This window comes from Esox lucius, chromosome 2 (assembly GCF_011004845.1).
Source record: "Esox lucius isolate fEsoLuc1 chromosome 2, fEsoLuc1.pri, whole genome shotgun sequence".
NCBI classification, from domain to species: Eukaryota; Metazoa; Chordata; class Actinopteri; order Esociformes; family Esocidae; genus Esox; species Esox lucius.
In genome coordinates this window covers 9,783,042-9,799,885 of record NC_047570.1, presented here as the reverse complement: position 1 = coordinate 9,799,885, position 16,844 = coordinate 9,783,042, and the positions used below count along the sequence as shown (strand labels likewise).

The 16,844-nt window shown below is 39.6% G+C and overlaps 2 protein-coding genes across 7 annotated transcripts in view; one reads left to right on the top strand and one right to left on the bottom strand.

Moving 5' to 3' along the window:
• The first annotated feature begins 958 nt into the window (after positions 1–958).
• LOC117593321 (apelin receptor B-like) lies at positions 959–2,055 on the top strand. The gene has a single exon (XM_034288024.1). It carries the CDS (start codon positions 1,061–1,063, stop codon positions 2,021–2,023), a length of 963 nt encoding a protein of 320 aa, XP_034143915.1. The 5' UTR covers positions 959–1,060; the 3' UTR covers positions 2,024–2,055.
• A 4,779-nt stretch (positions 2,056–6,834) lies between these two features.
• phkb (phosphorylase kinase, beta) overlaps positions 6,835–16,844 on the bottom strand; it is a 76,308-nt gene continuing 66,298 nt past the window's right edge. For 5 of the 6 annotated variants that reach the window (XM_010897767.3, XM_020053381.2, XM_010897770.5 and 2 more), the window contains 12 exons: positions 15,018–15,108; positions 14,509–14,567; positions 14,228–14,390; positions 14,038–14,119; positions 13,623–13,680; positions 11,712–11,802; positions 8,939–9,135; positions 8,658–8,792; positions 8,446–8,575; positions 8,162–8,269; positions 7,758–7,895; positions 6,835–7,401 (listed from right to left, as the gene is read on the bottom strand). In XM_010897767.3, the coding sequence (XP_010896069.1) occupies positions 7,255–7,401; positions 7,758–7,895; positions 8,162–8,269; positions 8,446–8,575; positions 8,658–8,792; positions 8,939–9,135; positions 11,712–11,802; positions 13,623–13,680; positions 14,038–14,119; positions 14,228–14,390; positions 14,509–14,567; positions 15,018–15,108 (1,399 nt within the window). In that variant the 3' untranslated portion in view covers positions 6,835–7,254. Of the gene's footprint in view, positions 7,402–7,757; positions 7,896–8,161; positions 8,270–8,445; positions 8,576–8,657; positions 8,793–8,938; positions 9,136–11,711; positions 11,803–13,237; positions 13,329–13,622; positions 13,681–14,037; positions 14,120–14,227; positions 14,391–14,508; positions 14,568–15,017; positions 15,109–16,844 lie in introns of all 6 variants that reach the window. The other variant, XM_010897768.3, reaches the window with a different exon arrangement.

The following is a 16,844-nucleotide window of genomic DNA, read 5'->3' as shown; positions in this document are numbered from 1 at the left end:
TGGAAGACCTTTAAGAAATAACAGAATTTGTTTATAAAACGTATTGGAAAAGGAAAGTCTGATTGTAATGTGAACTCACTTCCTAATTGGAATGGAAACCTGGCCAAATTCTGGAAAACAGTGGTGACCCCGAAGAACAGTTCCTTTACTGTACTGCCTCAACAGATAATTTTGAATTTTGTGCTTATATGCCTTTCATTTTAACCTTATTGCAGCAGGCTGTCATTTCGGGGAAAAAATGCTATGCCTAACCCAAATCAAAGAATTATACATGTTAATGAAATACATAACAATCGAGCAATCATGCAAGAATGGTTTAAAATGAGTCTTTTCACTGGAAAAGATGTCCTTGTTTCTTTGCCAGCTGTAGACATTAAAAAACACTGCTGGTTAACTTAATCCTGGCCTGCTGGTTAGTGATGCAGGACTCATCTTTGGAGTTTGAATGAATATTTTTAACCTGCCATTAATTTCTAGGATGATCGCTGAAATGTGGAAAACTGTCCATGTGTATACTAATGACAAAACTATCGCCCTACTGTACATGTATATTTGAATTATCAAGCCTTGCAAAAGTTCTGGATTCATTGGTAAATATATAGTTGTTTCTCTTAACACAAAAGTGCATTTGAACAGATATCAAATTGTTATTAGACATGGGCACAGTACTATTACAGTGACTATATCAAAGCTGAATATACTTGACATATTGGTATGTATAGAACATTGTTGATATATTAACTTTTTACTCTAATTGTGTATTTTTTTATATTTCCGTGTGGATTTCCATGTATGAAGTTTTTTTATGTTATATAACTGGCACTGACAGAGACCAAGTTCTCAGTTGGTTTTTTAAATATTTTTTAAGAGTGCTAACCACTTCCTGTTTAGACTTTTGTGGTTCTTTCAGAGAAGGTAACTCTTAACTCTTCCTACATATGTACTGTGCAAAGCCATCATGACCAATCTTGAAGGTACTCTGCTGGGCTTAACAACAGCCACCAACCAGGGTGTTTAGAAGAGGGTCATCATTACATCAATCTCTCTCCAGTCTTCACTCATGGATCAGCTCAACATCACCAACTCCAACATCACCGACTCCAACATCAACAACATCACCGACTCCAACATCACCAACATCACCGACTCCAACTTCAACATCATCTCAGGGAATGTTGGCAACATTGTGTCCAGTACACTGATGGGGCTGTGCTGTCTAGTGGGCCTCCCTGCAAATATACTGGTTTTGGTGGTAATTCTTCGGCAGCTAAAAAAAAAGGACAACTTTACCCTGAAACTGATGCTGAATCTGGCTTGTTCTGACATCTTGTGTCTGTCCACCCTCCCTGCTTGGATGTCCTCACTCCTGTCTGGTTGGCATCTCGGCCGTGGACTCTGCAAGTTCTTCTCCTTCATCGTCTATTGCAGCCTGAATGTCAATATCATGACTTTGACTATGATGAGTGTGCAGCGTTACGTGTCAGTTCTCTACCCACATCAATGGGCTAAGCTGGGCAGAAGAGGTGAATTGTCACTGTTAGTTTCACTGTGGGGACTTGCGTGCGTTCTTACTGGGCCTGCTGTTACAACAAGGAATACAGTGAAAAAGGGCTCACATCTAACATGTCAAAGACACACCAAGTCAGACTGGGAAAGAGCGGCTGCTGTCATTTTTGAGAATTGTTTTGTTTTTGTTCTCAGTTCCATTCTGGTCAGCTTTTATTTCTGTCTTCACAAGAAAGTCAATCAGACGACCCTCTTCAGCAGCAAAAGGTTGACAAAATCGGTCTTCACAATTACGGTTACCTTTGTCATTCTCTGGTTTCCTTGTTTTATTGTTAACATTGTGGACATTTTTGCTATTTTGTTCAAGTATTCCGACCCTGTTCTATCTGCTAAACTGCAGACCTTCCTGGAACTGACAGGAGACTTCGCTAAATCCCTCACTTTTGTTAACAGTTGTTTGGACCCCTTTATATATGCTTTTGCCTTTCAGAGTATTTGGCAAAATCCAGAACAGTAACAGAGGGCAAACAATGGTTTTCAGACCTGTTGTCGAATAATTATGTCAATCATGTATGCTTTTTTTCTTGATTCTTTTTTTTTTGCTGTTCGAGGTATGTATGCATGTTAGTGAGAGGAGGGGAGTATGTATATATGTTACGTATATTCAGTAATGTGTTGCATTGTCCCTTTTACTATGTAACTAACATAGTAATAACTGTGGTAACAACATAATGTTTACGTAGGATTTTCTATTACATATAGTATATAGTGGTATCAGGTATTAACCTACACACTTGGAACAAGGACTGTGTAATCACACTTCAGTTATTCAATTTTATGTTAGTATATATATTTTCACTATCTATGTAAGTAATAATTTTCTAATTACACATTGGTAGTTACCATGCATATTACCATGTTGATAACTTAGATAAAAATATGTTGTTGTTACATGCAAGTATATATATATAATTTTTTTTTGATCTATAGTATTGATAAGTAGTCATACTAGTCAGGGACATTTGTCAAATCTCCCAGCACAAATAAACAGCAATTCCTATGTATTGTGTTGTTACAGTGTTGTTACTACAGTTAGTAGTAACAACACAAATATTGTTCATGATTGACCACATGATTAATCAGCAACATTGTTGGTGAGAACTGAGATAAAAAGCTATTGCTATTTAATGATGATCATGAAGCGGCTTGAAGGCATCTTTAATGTCTCCCATTAAACCATGAAAACAAATATGAATGAAAGCAATATGCTGTCAAATCCTTTTGAAGGGTGTAGTTTGAAAATGTGCTTTTTCATGTTACTACCTGTAGCGTCTGTAGCACCTGCCACTTGGACAATGATTTCCATCTGATTATTTAAAAATCCTCAAGGAAAATCCAGGCGTTTTTTTAATAATTAGCAAGGTACTATTATTAGTCCTTTTAACACAGGAAACACGTTTACTATATGTCTTCACTGGACATATTCCTCTCCTTGAGACACCCTTAGAAAGTGACTATAATGGTGATAATGGGATAATGGTGACTCTGAAGCAATGGGGTGAAGTGTAAAAAAAACTTTGGGGTCATTTTCAATGGTACTTATACACTCACCTAAAGGATTATTAGGAACACCATACTAATACTGTGTTTGACCCCCTTTCGCCTTCAGAACTGCCTTAATTCTACGTGGCATTGATTCAATAAGGTGCTGAAAGCATTCTTTAGAAATGTTGGCCCATATTGATAGGACAGCATCTTGCAGTTGATGGAGTTGTGTGTTGTGGCTTCACAAATGCTTTGCTGCATACCTTGGTTGTAAGGAGTGGTTATTTCAGTCAAAGTTGCTCTTCTATCAGCTTGAATCAGTCGGCCCATTCTCCTCTGACCTCTAGCATCAACAAGGCATTTTTGCCCACAGGACTGCCGCATTCTGGATGTTTTTCCTTTTTCACACCATTCTTTGTAAACCCTAGAAATGGTTGTGCGTGAAAATCCCAGTAACTGAGCAGATTGTGAAATACTCAGACCGGCCCGTCTGGCACCAACAATCATGCCACGCTCAAAATTGCTTAAATCACCTTTCTTTCCCATTCTGACATTCAGTTTGGAGTTCAGGAGATTGTCTTGACCAGGACCACACCACTAAATGCATTGAAGCAACTGCCATGTGATTGGTTGATTAGATAATTGCATTAATGAGAAATTGAACAGGTGTTCCTAATAATCTGAGTCAGTTTAGGAAAATTTATCATATTATCCTCAAACATATCAACTAATAATGACCAACAGATTTAGTCAACAGTGCATATTCATTAGACAAGGGGAACCAAATTGTCCAGATGTGTACATATAGTTTGCTGATTTAAGGTAAAAATTATCAATAATTTGTAGCCTGATATGGACTGAGCTCTATATAATGAGATTAAGAGAATTTAGTGCAATGTTATTATCTCAGATTACAGCCCATTTATTTTCTCCCAAACTACATGGACATCGGGCTGAATCAGAGAGTGGCAGATTAACCCACCACTTCTGTGAACATCTGAAAGCAGAAATTACACTTTTCTTTGAAATTAATATTAACGGAGACACCTCATTCTTTACTATGGTAAACACCTAAAGCTTTTCTGTGGGGCTACATTGTGGCAGTGTTGATTTTGGAGTCCTTTTTTGATTAAGCCTAGTTATTTGACTGAAATGTATTTGTCACATGATGATTTTGTCAAATTCATGTTAAAATGACCAAAACAGTGAACTATTTTATTCAACCAAAAGCCCTTTTAGTCAAATCAAAAGTATTGCCTCATTAACCTGCAGAACTTCAGAAACCACACATGAATACAGTATCTCCAAATTCTTTAGACGGCTGAAGATGGCTACATTACAGGTCTGGCAGATCACCAGAGAAGATACCCAGCTCCGTGTGGGGTCAGCGGATTGCATACTTCAGGTATTTATTGCATGTGTTAATTTATAACCATGTACACCAATACCCTCAGATATAAGATGAGAATGTACATGTCAAGCTCACAGAAATTGTTTGATTTGAAATTCAACACTTTGGGGTACAAAAGTGGGTAAAAAAACATCCCAATACATACCAAGGCCACTGGAGAAGCATACATAGAAGGTGCCTTGAGCTCCTTTGTTGCATTCAGACAACACTAGAAAACATCTTCCTGCGTTTGAAAACACCAGACCTACATGTATGATGGGTGCAACATCATTCGCACCACCTCAGGCAAACATTTATCCGTCTCTATGACGCATTTCAATCTGTCAAACTGCTCGCAACAGATGCCATCAGAATGGGAGAAGGAACTACAGTATTACAGTAGCATTCATACCTGCTACATACATGGTCTCATGAAGTTCAAGATATTACATTGAATATCATCAGGATTCCCCAAACCCCTCCTTGGGGGTTATATAAAAAATAAATGTCCAGGGGGGTTCAAGGAGAGGTTTGGGAACTCTGCCTTATGTGACATATTTCAAACTGCAGAGGGCACACTACTCCACCGCTTTGCCCTGTGTTCAAACCTGCACAACTACTAGTCTGGAATATTTGGGATTTACTCAGTCCCAGGCCTGCTGTTGATTATCCTGGGAGTGTCAGAGATTATGAACAGGTTAACTGTGTTTAGTGTGTAGTGGTAGGGCTGCTGTGGATTTCTGTTTTGTTATGACATACGTGTATCTTTCTCATTCTGGTTCTCAAAAATGTGTGTATTTTTTGTTACTCTTTATAAAGAGTGGATGTGTATCAATATTTGCTCACCAAGGCTTTTCTACCGCTATTTCTCACATAATACATTTTGGAGACACAAAAATATCACTGTCTACTGTATTTTGTTTGGTTGACATTAAGTTCTGTCTTTCCATCAGGCTTTTCATGACATTTGGAACTCGACATCTAATAACATATAAAATGTGGATGGTAACCCAGTAAATGATTAATATAAAATACCTCCATTTGGAAAAATACTTTTCAAAAGGTTCTACCAATTGTCACTTTTTATCGAACATGAAACACAAACTGCCATATACTTTTCATACATGGGATGTTAACTGCATAATTGTATCATGCAGTACACTTCCATAGAAAAATCTGTATTCGTTATGATGCTTGACTCATTTATTCTGGTTCAACCTTTAACTTGTTGCCCATCTGTATCTTCACACATTACTTCACTTTTATCATGTCTATTCTTATTAAGAGAACGTGATCGCAATCCTTTTTACGTATACCTGAAAGACTGGCAGAGCCCTTCATGGTATTAATGATGGTGTAAAAGGAGCAGGAGAAAAACTCAAACAGTAAAACTAAGATGTTAGACCCAGAGTGATCATGAAATAGACTTTTACTGCTACCAGAAAAAAACCATACTCTGACATAAATACACACTCTTCCGTATATGTTCTTTAAGAGAAAACATTACTAAACAAACTTTAACAGAAATGGATAGAGGAAGATGCCTTAGGAAATATATTTTTGTATTGAACTGACTAGTCTGAAGTTGAGACAGATCATGAAGTATTCTATTAATATATTCCGTTAATTTAAAATACCATCAGACTTTTTTCAACAAATACCACTCAGTAATAAATGCTCACTGCCAATCAATTTTTTTTTTGCCTGATTGAGATTACAGACTACATTACACAATAGACTCCTCTCAGCCTTGTAACTGTAAATCATACGTATGACAAGCATGTTTTGCTTGTCATCTTTCTTTGTTATTCATGAACTGTCTTGCTTCCCAACATTCGACACTAAAATTAACCATTGCTACCGCAATGACCTTTGAGCGAGCACTTGTCTTGTGCGAAGTCTCTCTTCATATATCAAGCCCATCCTCCAGTCCAAGTCAGAGAGCAGCTTCTGAAGTTGTGTCTTCTGGCTCCAGTGGTGAGACTGATATGACTGTAGCGGAGCTCACATGAGGGGGTGTTGCTGGTGGGATCCAATACGATGCACATTGCCCCAGGCACAAGTTAGTGAAGGAACACATCAGCAAACAACACACTTAAAAAGTAAAATGTTATAGACCGGTTAAACTGGACAGGCACATTTAAACCACGTGCTACACGATGTAATACTCGCTACACAACAAGATATATATAATATATATATCTATAATATTCAATACTTCCACCCATATTGTTCATAATCCCCATCCTACTCTTTAAAATTGCTGCTAGTAGACATAATTATTTATATTACTGCTATATTTTTGCTATATATATTTCTTAATTCTTACTACGTAGAAGTCATTGTGCAGTGTTATTCGGTGAATTTGATAAATAAACTTAAATGAACTCACATTAAGTAATCTCTCATTTTAATAACAACCGAACTAAAACATCATCTTGACTACAATCAACGACAAAAAACACAATGTGAGGTCTTGAAAAAGATTTGGCCTCCAAAAGACTGTGTTCGGTCATTCAACACTATATTCTAAGCATTCCTTATCATGCCATTGATAACTAGTCAGCAATGCAGGCTTCCTCACAAGCCGTACGGAAAAGTGTAGAGGCAAGGTACTGTGGGTGGTAACAGTCCTTTCGTTTAATTGCAATGCTGTTAACAGTGCTAATAGATTGGATACTGTCCTGCCCGTATAGCCCTAAACTATTGCTGGTGGATTAGGAGTCATTATTGCTGACTTAGTAAGCGTGTTGTTAGGAGCTATACAGAGTACAGGTGCAGTGGATTCTCGTACTGCGCTGGACAGGTTTAGTTTAGCTGACGGAGCAGGGGTCATCCTTGGAGGGCTTCACGTCTCCCTGGAGCAGCTGAATCATCACTGCTTTGGTCAGGTAGCTGGAGGTGCCTCTCTTTCCCATCGGAGGTGTCTTATAAAACGCCTCCATGTCGTCCTGGTTTTCCTAACAGATGGGTACATTACAGTCGATGTGTTTAACAGCAAACGAGCGGTACTGTCGTGCAGTACAAGCTGTGAAAAGGTGTCCGAATGCTCTTCTTTGGAACAAGAGACATAAATAATCAAATCTTTATGTTACTGAATTGACACCCAAAAAATATTGCCATAGAACAGGTTTCCTTCCCCTGGATATGATATCTGGATATGATATCTGAGCTCAACTCAACTAGACCTAGCTTGTACTGTACGTCGTTGTGGTCGTACGCTAAGCTTGCATGCTATATTACACTCCAAAAGGCTTGTGTGACAGCGGTCTGACCCAACAGTAGCACAGCAAAAGGGAAAGCAAATGGCACCTACCATTTTATTTGTCCCCTCCTGTCTCCTGTCATTCTGGAAGTCTTTAATGGCCTCCTTCACTAAAAAGTCTAGGTCCACTTTCTCTGAAAAATCCAGCTCCGGGTTCCTTTCCAAAACTATGGACACCACCATGAGCAGCTACAACCAAGGAACATTGGAAATGTTAGAAAATAGTTAGGATGTTCTTTTATAGGGCATCTACTGTGTACTGGAACTGTTGTTAGATGATAAGCTAGGAAAAAATAGGCGGACACTTTATTTTGAGCGTCTCTGAAATGTTACTTGTTGTCTGTAGAGCATCTACACATGGATTAATGGGCAACTCCAAATAAAGGATTAGTGAGAACAGCAAATGGAGCAGTGTGAAGGAAACATTTACACAATAGTGAAATCTGACTCTATACCTCCACCACTATCTGTCTGTACTCAGGCAGCACAATGTTCTTCAGTGTGTCTTCCACCAGTAGAGAGAAGTTCATCTCATACATGGTCATGTCAGACAGAGTAGGTTGCTGCAACAGAAGTGGGAGACACTCACATATTTCAATATTTTTTTATTTTTATAAAGCTAACAGTGGTATATGCAAAGCAGCGGGAATCTGCTATATTCAAACCATTCAGAACAAACATGATGAAATGAGAAGTTTGTGGACTTGAAGAAGGATTAGAAGCTTCTAAGCAACACAACCTGTGGCAGATGGACACCGGCAACAACAATGCCATTACAAGTTCTCTCCAAAATCTGCCAGACTCGGTCATAGAAGCCCTGGGGAGTCCTGTTGAGGGAACCGTCGATCTGACGTCTGTTGAGCCAGGATCTGGGATGCATAATGAAAATGATTTAAAAAAAATGTTCTGTCTGAGGTGCGTGCGTGCGTGTGTGTATGTGTGTGTGTTCACCTGCCGTGCTGCTGCGGCTGAAGGACGTCCAGCAGCAGCTGTTTGACCTCACTGGGGGACATTTGGTAAATGTCCTGGGGTGGCATGTCACCTGCTCGGATCTCCAACTCGTGCTTCATAGCCTGAACGATCCATCTGTATGGAAAACGCCATTAGAACAGTGCATCTCGTAAGTACGGGTGGCTTGAGAGATCTACAGAATAACAACAGCCTGGTGGTAGGATCAGAATGGCCGTGTCTGCAGTCTGCCCGGCTCGATTCCTCCGAGACTCCGTTCCTACCCGACGCGAATCTTCAGCATGCCGCTGAAAAGCTCCGGGGTGTTGGAGATGATCCAGCCAATGTGAATGACAAGCTCCTGCTGCAGGACTGCCTCCCTCTCCCCGCAGCACCTGCTGTAGAGGATGCCCTTGATGACCCCTGGCGAGAGGGGGTTGGAGATCACCTCCTCCTCATGCCCAAACAGTCCCAGCGTTACCTGGCAACAACAGAGCACAGCCCAGCCGGCATCAGAGAAATGTCTGCAGTTGTATCATTGGTTTATAGATTCTGCTGTAAGAGAACAGAGCAGTGATTCAAAAGGCCTACAGGCAGAGGGGTTTAGGCAGAGGGGTGTATTTAACAGATAGAAAAGAGTAAATGGTAAAAAAGCAAATGGTAAGTTACACTATGTGTGATTGCATGTGACATCACATAATGGGTTATCAGATAACGTGCAATGTTATATTTAAATGATGACGTCTACATTTCCATGTCCATTTCTGCCAACCTCCATCTCACTAGTGTAAAATTGGTCTCACCCAATAGAGCACAACAGAAAAGACACTGATTATCTTTTTTTCAGAGCATATTGGGTCACAAAGAAATGGGTAGTCATTATTCTTTCCAAACACACCTGGGTAGTCATTATTCTTTCCAAACCAGAAAACCTGCTTTAATATCTCTTTGAAAAATAGCCCTTCTAAACATATGGTGGTAGACTAATGTTCTCCAGAGTGAGAGTAGGACATCAGAGCTTTTAATAAGATATCTGCTTCTCTCTAAAGAAGACATTTCTTACTTTATAGAACTTTAAATATTTAAAGAATATAAAAGGTTATCCAAGCTCCGAAGTTCTCACCTGAGTATATAAAACGAATGTTAGTGTTTTTGGGGCAAATTGCATAAAAGAGAAGAAAATCTGTTTTCATGTCCAGTAGACTATCCCCCCCAAGGATGCAATTCATCTATAGATTCACAACTTGAGGTAACTTCTTAGCAATGAACTGCCTAAAACTCTGAGGGGAAAATTATACATTTGAGGGGAAATACAATTCATTAAAACAATGGTCTGGGGAATTCACTTAGTGAATGGAATGATAATAGGTTGCAGTTTATTCTTAGTTATTCTAGTTCGCATGGGTTATTAGTCAAAGCAAATGTGCTGGGTGACCATAGTCATATTACAAACTGGGCACAAAGTCATATAACAAACCGAATCCTGAATGCTGAATGGCTGACAGCAGTTGTGTATAAGATGGTATACCACAGGTATGAACGTCACATCCTTTTTTACTTCCAAATTACATTTGTGAACAGTTTATAATAGCAATTATGCATCTCAGGGGTTTGTGGTATATTGCCAAGATCCTCCACGAAGCGCTGTGCCTATGAAGAGCAGAAGCCTTTGACTCCAGATAACTGGTTGAGATTTAAGTTGTATTTTTTGGGTTCCTACTAGTTGTCTATTTGTTTGGCTTGTATCTATCATTAGTGATCTAAATAGCTTGCTGGGTAAGATGACTGAATAACATTTTTGGATAACTGATTAGAAGGTTTTATGTAGACTGTTTCAAAAGGTGTTGGTTTATTTGCGGGTTTATACAACTGTAAGTGAGTTAGCTAGTGAAAGGAAACAGCAGAGTCATTGCATGATAATATAAAAGGCTTAGCAAGCTGGCTGCTTGGACAGCAATCTTGGATGCTGACTGATGACAGTAAGTTAAAAAAACTGTATTTGCTTGAATGTTGACTGAAAAACAAAAGGAAATCTAGTTGCCATAAAGGCACACGGTATAATATGAAGTTTTAAATGTTACCGTATTTCTGTTTGAGTTAACATAGTAAGAAATAGGTTGGCAGCCTCGGACCTCGTTGTGATGTCACACAAATTATACACAGACGGGCGACACATTAAAGGAAAAACCAACAGTGTCTCAGTTGGGTGTTGAGGGACCAAAAGCTACCAGAACATCTTCACAGCACCTCGGCATAGCTTCTATGAGTCTGGGGAACTCCACTGGAGGAATGGAAAACCATTCTTCCAAAACATATTATCTCATTTGGTGGTTTGATGATCGTGTTGGAGAGAACTGCATAACACATCGATCCAAAATCTCCCAGAGATGTTTAACTGGGTTGAGACCTGTTGACTGCAGAGGCCACAGCATACGACTCACATCGTTTCATACCTATCGAACCATTCAGCGCCAACCGGGCCCCAATAATGGACCCCTTTCAAAGTCACTTAGATCCTTTCCTGTCGCCATCTTGGGCCAGAATCAAAAATGATCTGCTAAATTGTATCATGCAGGACACCTGTATGGAAGAATCTGCATCCGTTATGTTCCTCCACTCATGTATTCAGGTCCTTCCTTTAATTTGTCCCCTGTCTGTACATAAATATATGCAGTATAAATATCTGTTTTTATATAATGAAAACAATATATGTGTTTCTGTTAAATGCTAGCCTACCCTTTAAATACACTTTTAGGTCACTGTCTAAAACACAAAAGCAGGTTACTAGAGATGGGTAAAGCACAATGAGAATAGCTGAGAAATATTAAGCTTTTGACTGTTATACCACTTTATTATAGAACAGTAGCATGGGGTGCTGATGGAAAGTAGAACATGCCTTTGTATCAAATGTATTCGTGTTTTATTTCTGAATTGACAGTTTCAGCCAATTAATTGATTCAAAGTGAACATTAAAATTGCTTTAGAAATGCACTTGGGAAAAACGTGGATCAACAGATAACTTTTAATCCCTCCCCACATTTGAATATTTCCACTTACCTGCTTGCTATTTACTAAAATACTAGTAATACTTGGGGCAAGGCTGTCCACTAGCTTAGTTAGCACACTGGCCGCGAGTCGTACAACCGACCTGGTGAACAAAGCACAAGGAGATCCTTAATAGGGTCAATGCAGTGTGTCAATACTCTAACTCTACTGTTGGCCCTATTCAAAAAGATTATGGGCAATATTATGTGAATTGCACACATAAAACAATACAATTATAAAGGTTATGCAAACAGTGTTGTGGTGTAATAACTGTGACTTGTTCTGCTCATGTCACAGATCAGACATTGTTTTCATTGTCAAGCAAAGAAGAAACTATCACAATCCACTCTGGATTTCACCTTCAGATGGTCAAATCAATTCTCTAATACAAATTCTACACATATAAATAGAAGAAAACACAAACCTTCCTTCTGACAACTTAAAGACTTTTGAATAAAAATTGGAGGACGGATCAGAACAGAAGATTTGGGTCCCCATGGAATAGAAAGCTATTAGCATGCTGGATGCTTCCCTCAGGGACATCTAGCCGTAGCCTATCAGGACTGGATCAGTCAATGGCTCCAAATTAAGATCCCGCTACATGAATCTTGCTTTGGCTTGAACTATTGTTGCCTGACTCAGGTCATTAATTTTCACTCTGAGATGTGTAACGAGGGAAGTGAAGTCAAAAACACATTCTGAAGTTCACACATTTTACGATCGCATTATTCGCAAGAGTGACTTGTGCTATAGGCCTGCTCCTGTCTGCTGGCATTGTGTTAGTAAAAAGGGGATGTATTTATGTTTGGAAAATTACTTCATACAGGGATGCTGAGACATAAACATCAACTGTGAAATAGTCTTACAACAGCCATGAAATTATTTATGAAGAAAATACAGTGCTTTGAACATCAGGTGGATTGTAAGATTTAGTAAAATTCTGATTTTTTTTTTTACTATCAACACTATTACCCTCCCATTAGCGCTACAATTCCAGATCTTCTCTGTGTTGCTTATTTTAAATTCTGTGCATATTATTGTTTTCATCACTGATATGATCTACAGGTTATACTTCACTCCCAGAAGAGTGGGGTGGCATGGAAGCCTATAGGTCACGAGTGTTAGGTCAGCAAACAATAGGTCATCTGTTTAGCCATGTGTTTTACAATGCATTTCTTTGCAGCATAGCAGTAAAGGGCAATGTCAATGTAATTAAAAAAGAAAGCCCTACAAAGCTCCTAAAAACAATTAATCAAACCGGTAAATTATCCATGGTATGACAATCTTCCATTTAATATGTTAGCTTAGCGCAATTACCAGATTAAGGACTGACACAGTGTGAACCATGTTAATTGAATGAGAAGGGAAAATGGAAAAGTACTGATGTGGTTCCAGAGCAAGGTGGAGCCAAGCTGTTGGCCGCATGGGTCAGGAGAGCATGAGTGAAGCGTGGCCCTCACAGTTAATGGGAAACAAAGTGAATGGCTAGCTAGCTGAGATGACCACACATGCTCTCCACATCCGCTCCACGCCATTACCTGCTTGCCATGAACCACCAGCGTGGTGATATGAGGAGCTATAGAACTGGCAAACTTCATGATAATGGCCGCAGCGTAACGCACCGCCAGCCTACGCCCATGTCAACGTGTGTCGTTGTGTTTAATGGTTTGGAAATCCAGTTTAGATTATTGCGTTTTTGAAGGAGACGGACATAGGAAAAATAGGCAGAAAACAAGAGAGCATGTTACTTAACACAACACAGTTATCTCAAAAAGGCAAACCGATAGAAAACACCACACAGAGGTGCTGTTCCAAATTACATGGATGCAACCTGACACCTGAAGTAAATTATGTATCCATTAGCTCAGGTTAAATGAAAAAGCAATGATACATAGAACTGCAAGAGATTAAAGGGAATCTGACCAAAGCTTTCTGGTCCCAGCTCTTCGGTAGATCCTCTCCATGTCCTCCATAAGAGTCTCTGAAAACACAAGTAGCATTGCCTCTGTATGTGAATCGAGCAATGCAAAGCATATCTGAGAAACAAACAAATATGAAAAAGTTTGGATTATTCTGTTTATAAAACATTTGCCAAGACACTGTTATCCTGGCTCCTGTCTCTGCATAGTCTATCGTTTGGTCGAATTATTACTAACCCAGAGCAGATGCTGCCCCAAACAAAATCAGTTTGCCATGGGGTGCTAAATACATTAGACTCTGGACATTTCATTTACTGGGGCTTTACTGCAGCGATGCACACAGTTCCAGCCTGGGGCAAGCTGGCCTGGGCTCGGATGAACACCAACACCAATTTCAAAATGTGCATGTCTGTGCTTACCATCCTTGGCAAAGAAGTCCGGACCTTCTTTCTTCAGGAGAATGCTGGCAAGCTGTGCTTGACTGGCCAGGCAGTCACAGTCCTGAACAAGGGAGGAAAAAAAAAAAACCCACAGGAAGAGGTCAAACACACAGAGTAAACCGACTGTTTGATGGAGACTGACCTTTGAACACTGTACACATGGACTCACGTAGAACTTTTGCAGGATCTCCTTGGTGGGCTTGTGCCTCCACTCGTCAATGTCGACCTCGGGCTGCTGCTCCAGGTCCGAGGCGTTGGGTGTGCTCGTCTGCCTCTTGACCTTGGAGTGCTTGGGCATCTCAAGCTCCTGGAAGTTCTTAAACTCCGGGATTCTAGAGGAGGGGGAGGTTACAGCAGTATTCCCGGTTTTCAGGCCAGTTAATCCTTTTCAAAAGTGTCCATAAAAACTCTCACAAAAAACAAGGGAGGAACCATGTAACAAGTACTCACTCTGCCTCATTGACACGCAGGAAGTCCAGTTGTTCCACGATAGCTCCTGATATCAGGGTCTGGAAAGGTCATTTAAAAGTCACATTGGGGTATTTCATTTACAGGGGATATGGCCGGTTTAGGCGAAAACTAACATTAAACATTCTTACTGAACTCGCAATAAATTAAAATAGCCAGTAAGATGTACAAATAGGAATTATATTCCAAGAAAAATGAGATGATAAAAGGCATTGACTGAGAAATCGAGACTTTTTTCCTGCTCCAAGAGTTAGGTGTGAGGGGAATACTGAATATCCTTCTTCAAAGACATCACATCAACACATCCAAAGAACTCTCTAGAGACTCAAAGTAATTAGGGGGGAAAAAAAACTCCGGGAAGGCAACTCAAAGGCATTGCAAACCAACTGTAACACATTTACTATATTATAATATTATATTTCAAATGAATTTCTAAAGAAAATATTTCACAATGGCTCAAGAAAGAGTGTGTACACAGAAATGTCACGAACCTGAAGTCTGTCCACGTGAACCTTGACCCCTCCGATGCTGCCCTTCTTGAACGATGCCAACATGTCCAGGACTGGATTGAAACGACTCCCCCTGATGGATGGAAGCCAAGGATATTCTACCGTTACACCATGTCTTCCGCTTAAAATTGTTTGCTTTTCCAGGTCTCAGATTCTTGTCTCTTTTATGACAAAACATGTATTTGCATAATCTCTTTTTGCTACCTATTTATATTAACATTTCATATTCAATAGGCAAAACCGATTCATCACTATCCCATCCAAGGGTCATCATTCCACTCCATATTAATCAAATAGCTGCTTTATATGCCATTCCACTGGGTTCCCACAGAAACCTCCACTGTGAAAAAGTATGTAATTGTAATACGTTAAAAAAGGTGCTCCTTACACACTGATCAATACTGCTGTGATCAGCCTAAAACCCCTTTAAAGTGATATAAATTACATTCATTAAACACTTAGAAAATACAGGCACTCCTCATGTACCTGAGCCAAAAAAGAACCTTTTTACACTATTATACCAGGGGAATGAAATCACATCACTCTTTACTGCTGTAATTGTGTTGATAATTGGTTTATATTTCGCAAAAAGGCAATCCTGAGATTTGTGGTATATTGCCAATATAACACAGACACACAATGTGACCAGCGCTGCATTGTGCCTAAGAACAGCTCTTAGCTATGGAGTATTGTCCATTTACCTCAGCCCTTCGTGTGGTATTGCTTAATAATAAACGTGCAAAACTACCATCCAAACTAGCACACAAACTACTTTCTCAAGGTAGCTCCAAGTCCTGCATTGTAAAGAGAAAAAGGCAACTCAAAGACAAATGTTTTTTTCCCTTGCTAATAGCGTCTAGTAACTTCAGATTGACATGAGGTACAGCCCGTGGCGGCTGCTGACACTGTAACGATAAGGCCATGCAAAGCTTTCTGGCCATTGGCCATAGGCAATGGAAAAACTCTTACTCAAGCAGGCTCAGAAAAACTCGGCAGAAGCAGCCACCATTTAGTGTCGGATTATTGAAATATTAATTAACGTAAAGGCGGGCTTTTTGCTTACTGAGGGCTGCCAGATTTCATTCCACAAAACAACAGGCCACAAAGTCTGTCTGGTCACTTCAAACAAAGACCATGTATTATTATTTTTACTCTTGTGGCAAAAAACCTAAAAAGAAATATTAAATATGAATAATATATAAAGTGTTCTTAACACCACACCTGTGAGAATAATGGACTGAGTGGTGGCAGGGAAACCTGTTCATTTTGCTGGGAGCTGGTGGTAGGGGCAAAACATGCCCTATGTCTCCACATGTAAGAGTACTGATGGGCATTCTGAGCCTTTCTGGCAAGCCAGCTCTCATGGCTCGGTCCACCTAAAAGAGACAGCTAATTTTGCTCCCTAATGGCTCTTGTTGAAATTGTTCTAAAATGGACCAGGAACCATGAAAAAATAAAACATCTCCAATATGGCCTCGGGGAGTCTAGTAGTCTAAAGCCGCTGCCTTAAAAATACTAAATAATTCAAATGGGGTAAATTTGTACCTGGCCCAGTTATCAGAGCACCTTCTTTTCCATAAAGAAAGTCAAAGAAATAATGAGTGTGGACAAGCATTATGCACTCTCCCCATTACTTGTCAATAATGATACACATTCCAGCCCAAAAACTGTCCCTCAGATGATCTGTCTTATCAGTCAATGTAAACCAAAAAATTAATGTGAAAGATTGTCAAATAAAAGGCACATTTTCTCCCTTGTTCATTGTCAACATCACAGTGATTTTAGGCCTTAACGTCCACAGTGAAGCTT

Bases quoted from the DNA above. Each gene is read 5' to 3' on its own strand.
- LOC117593321 (XM_034288024.1), top strand. From the start codon at position 1,061: ATGGATCAGCTCAACATCACCAACTCCAACATCACCGACTCCAACATC.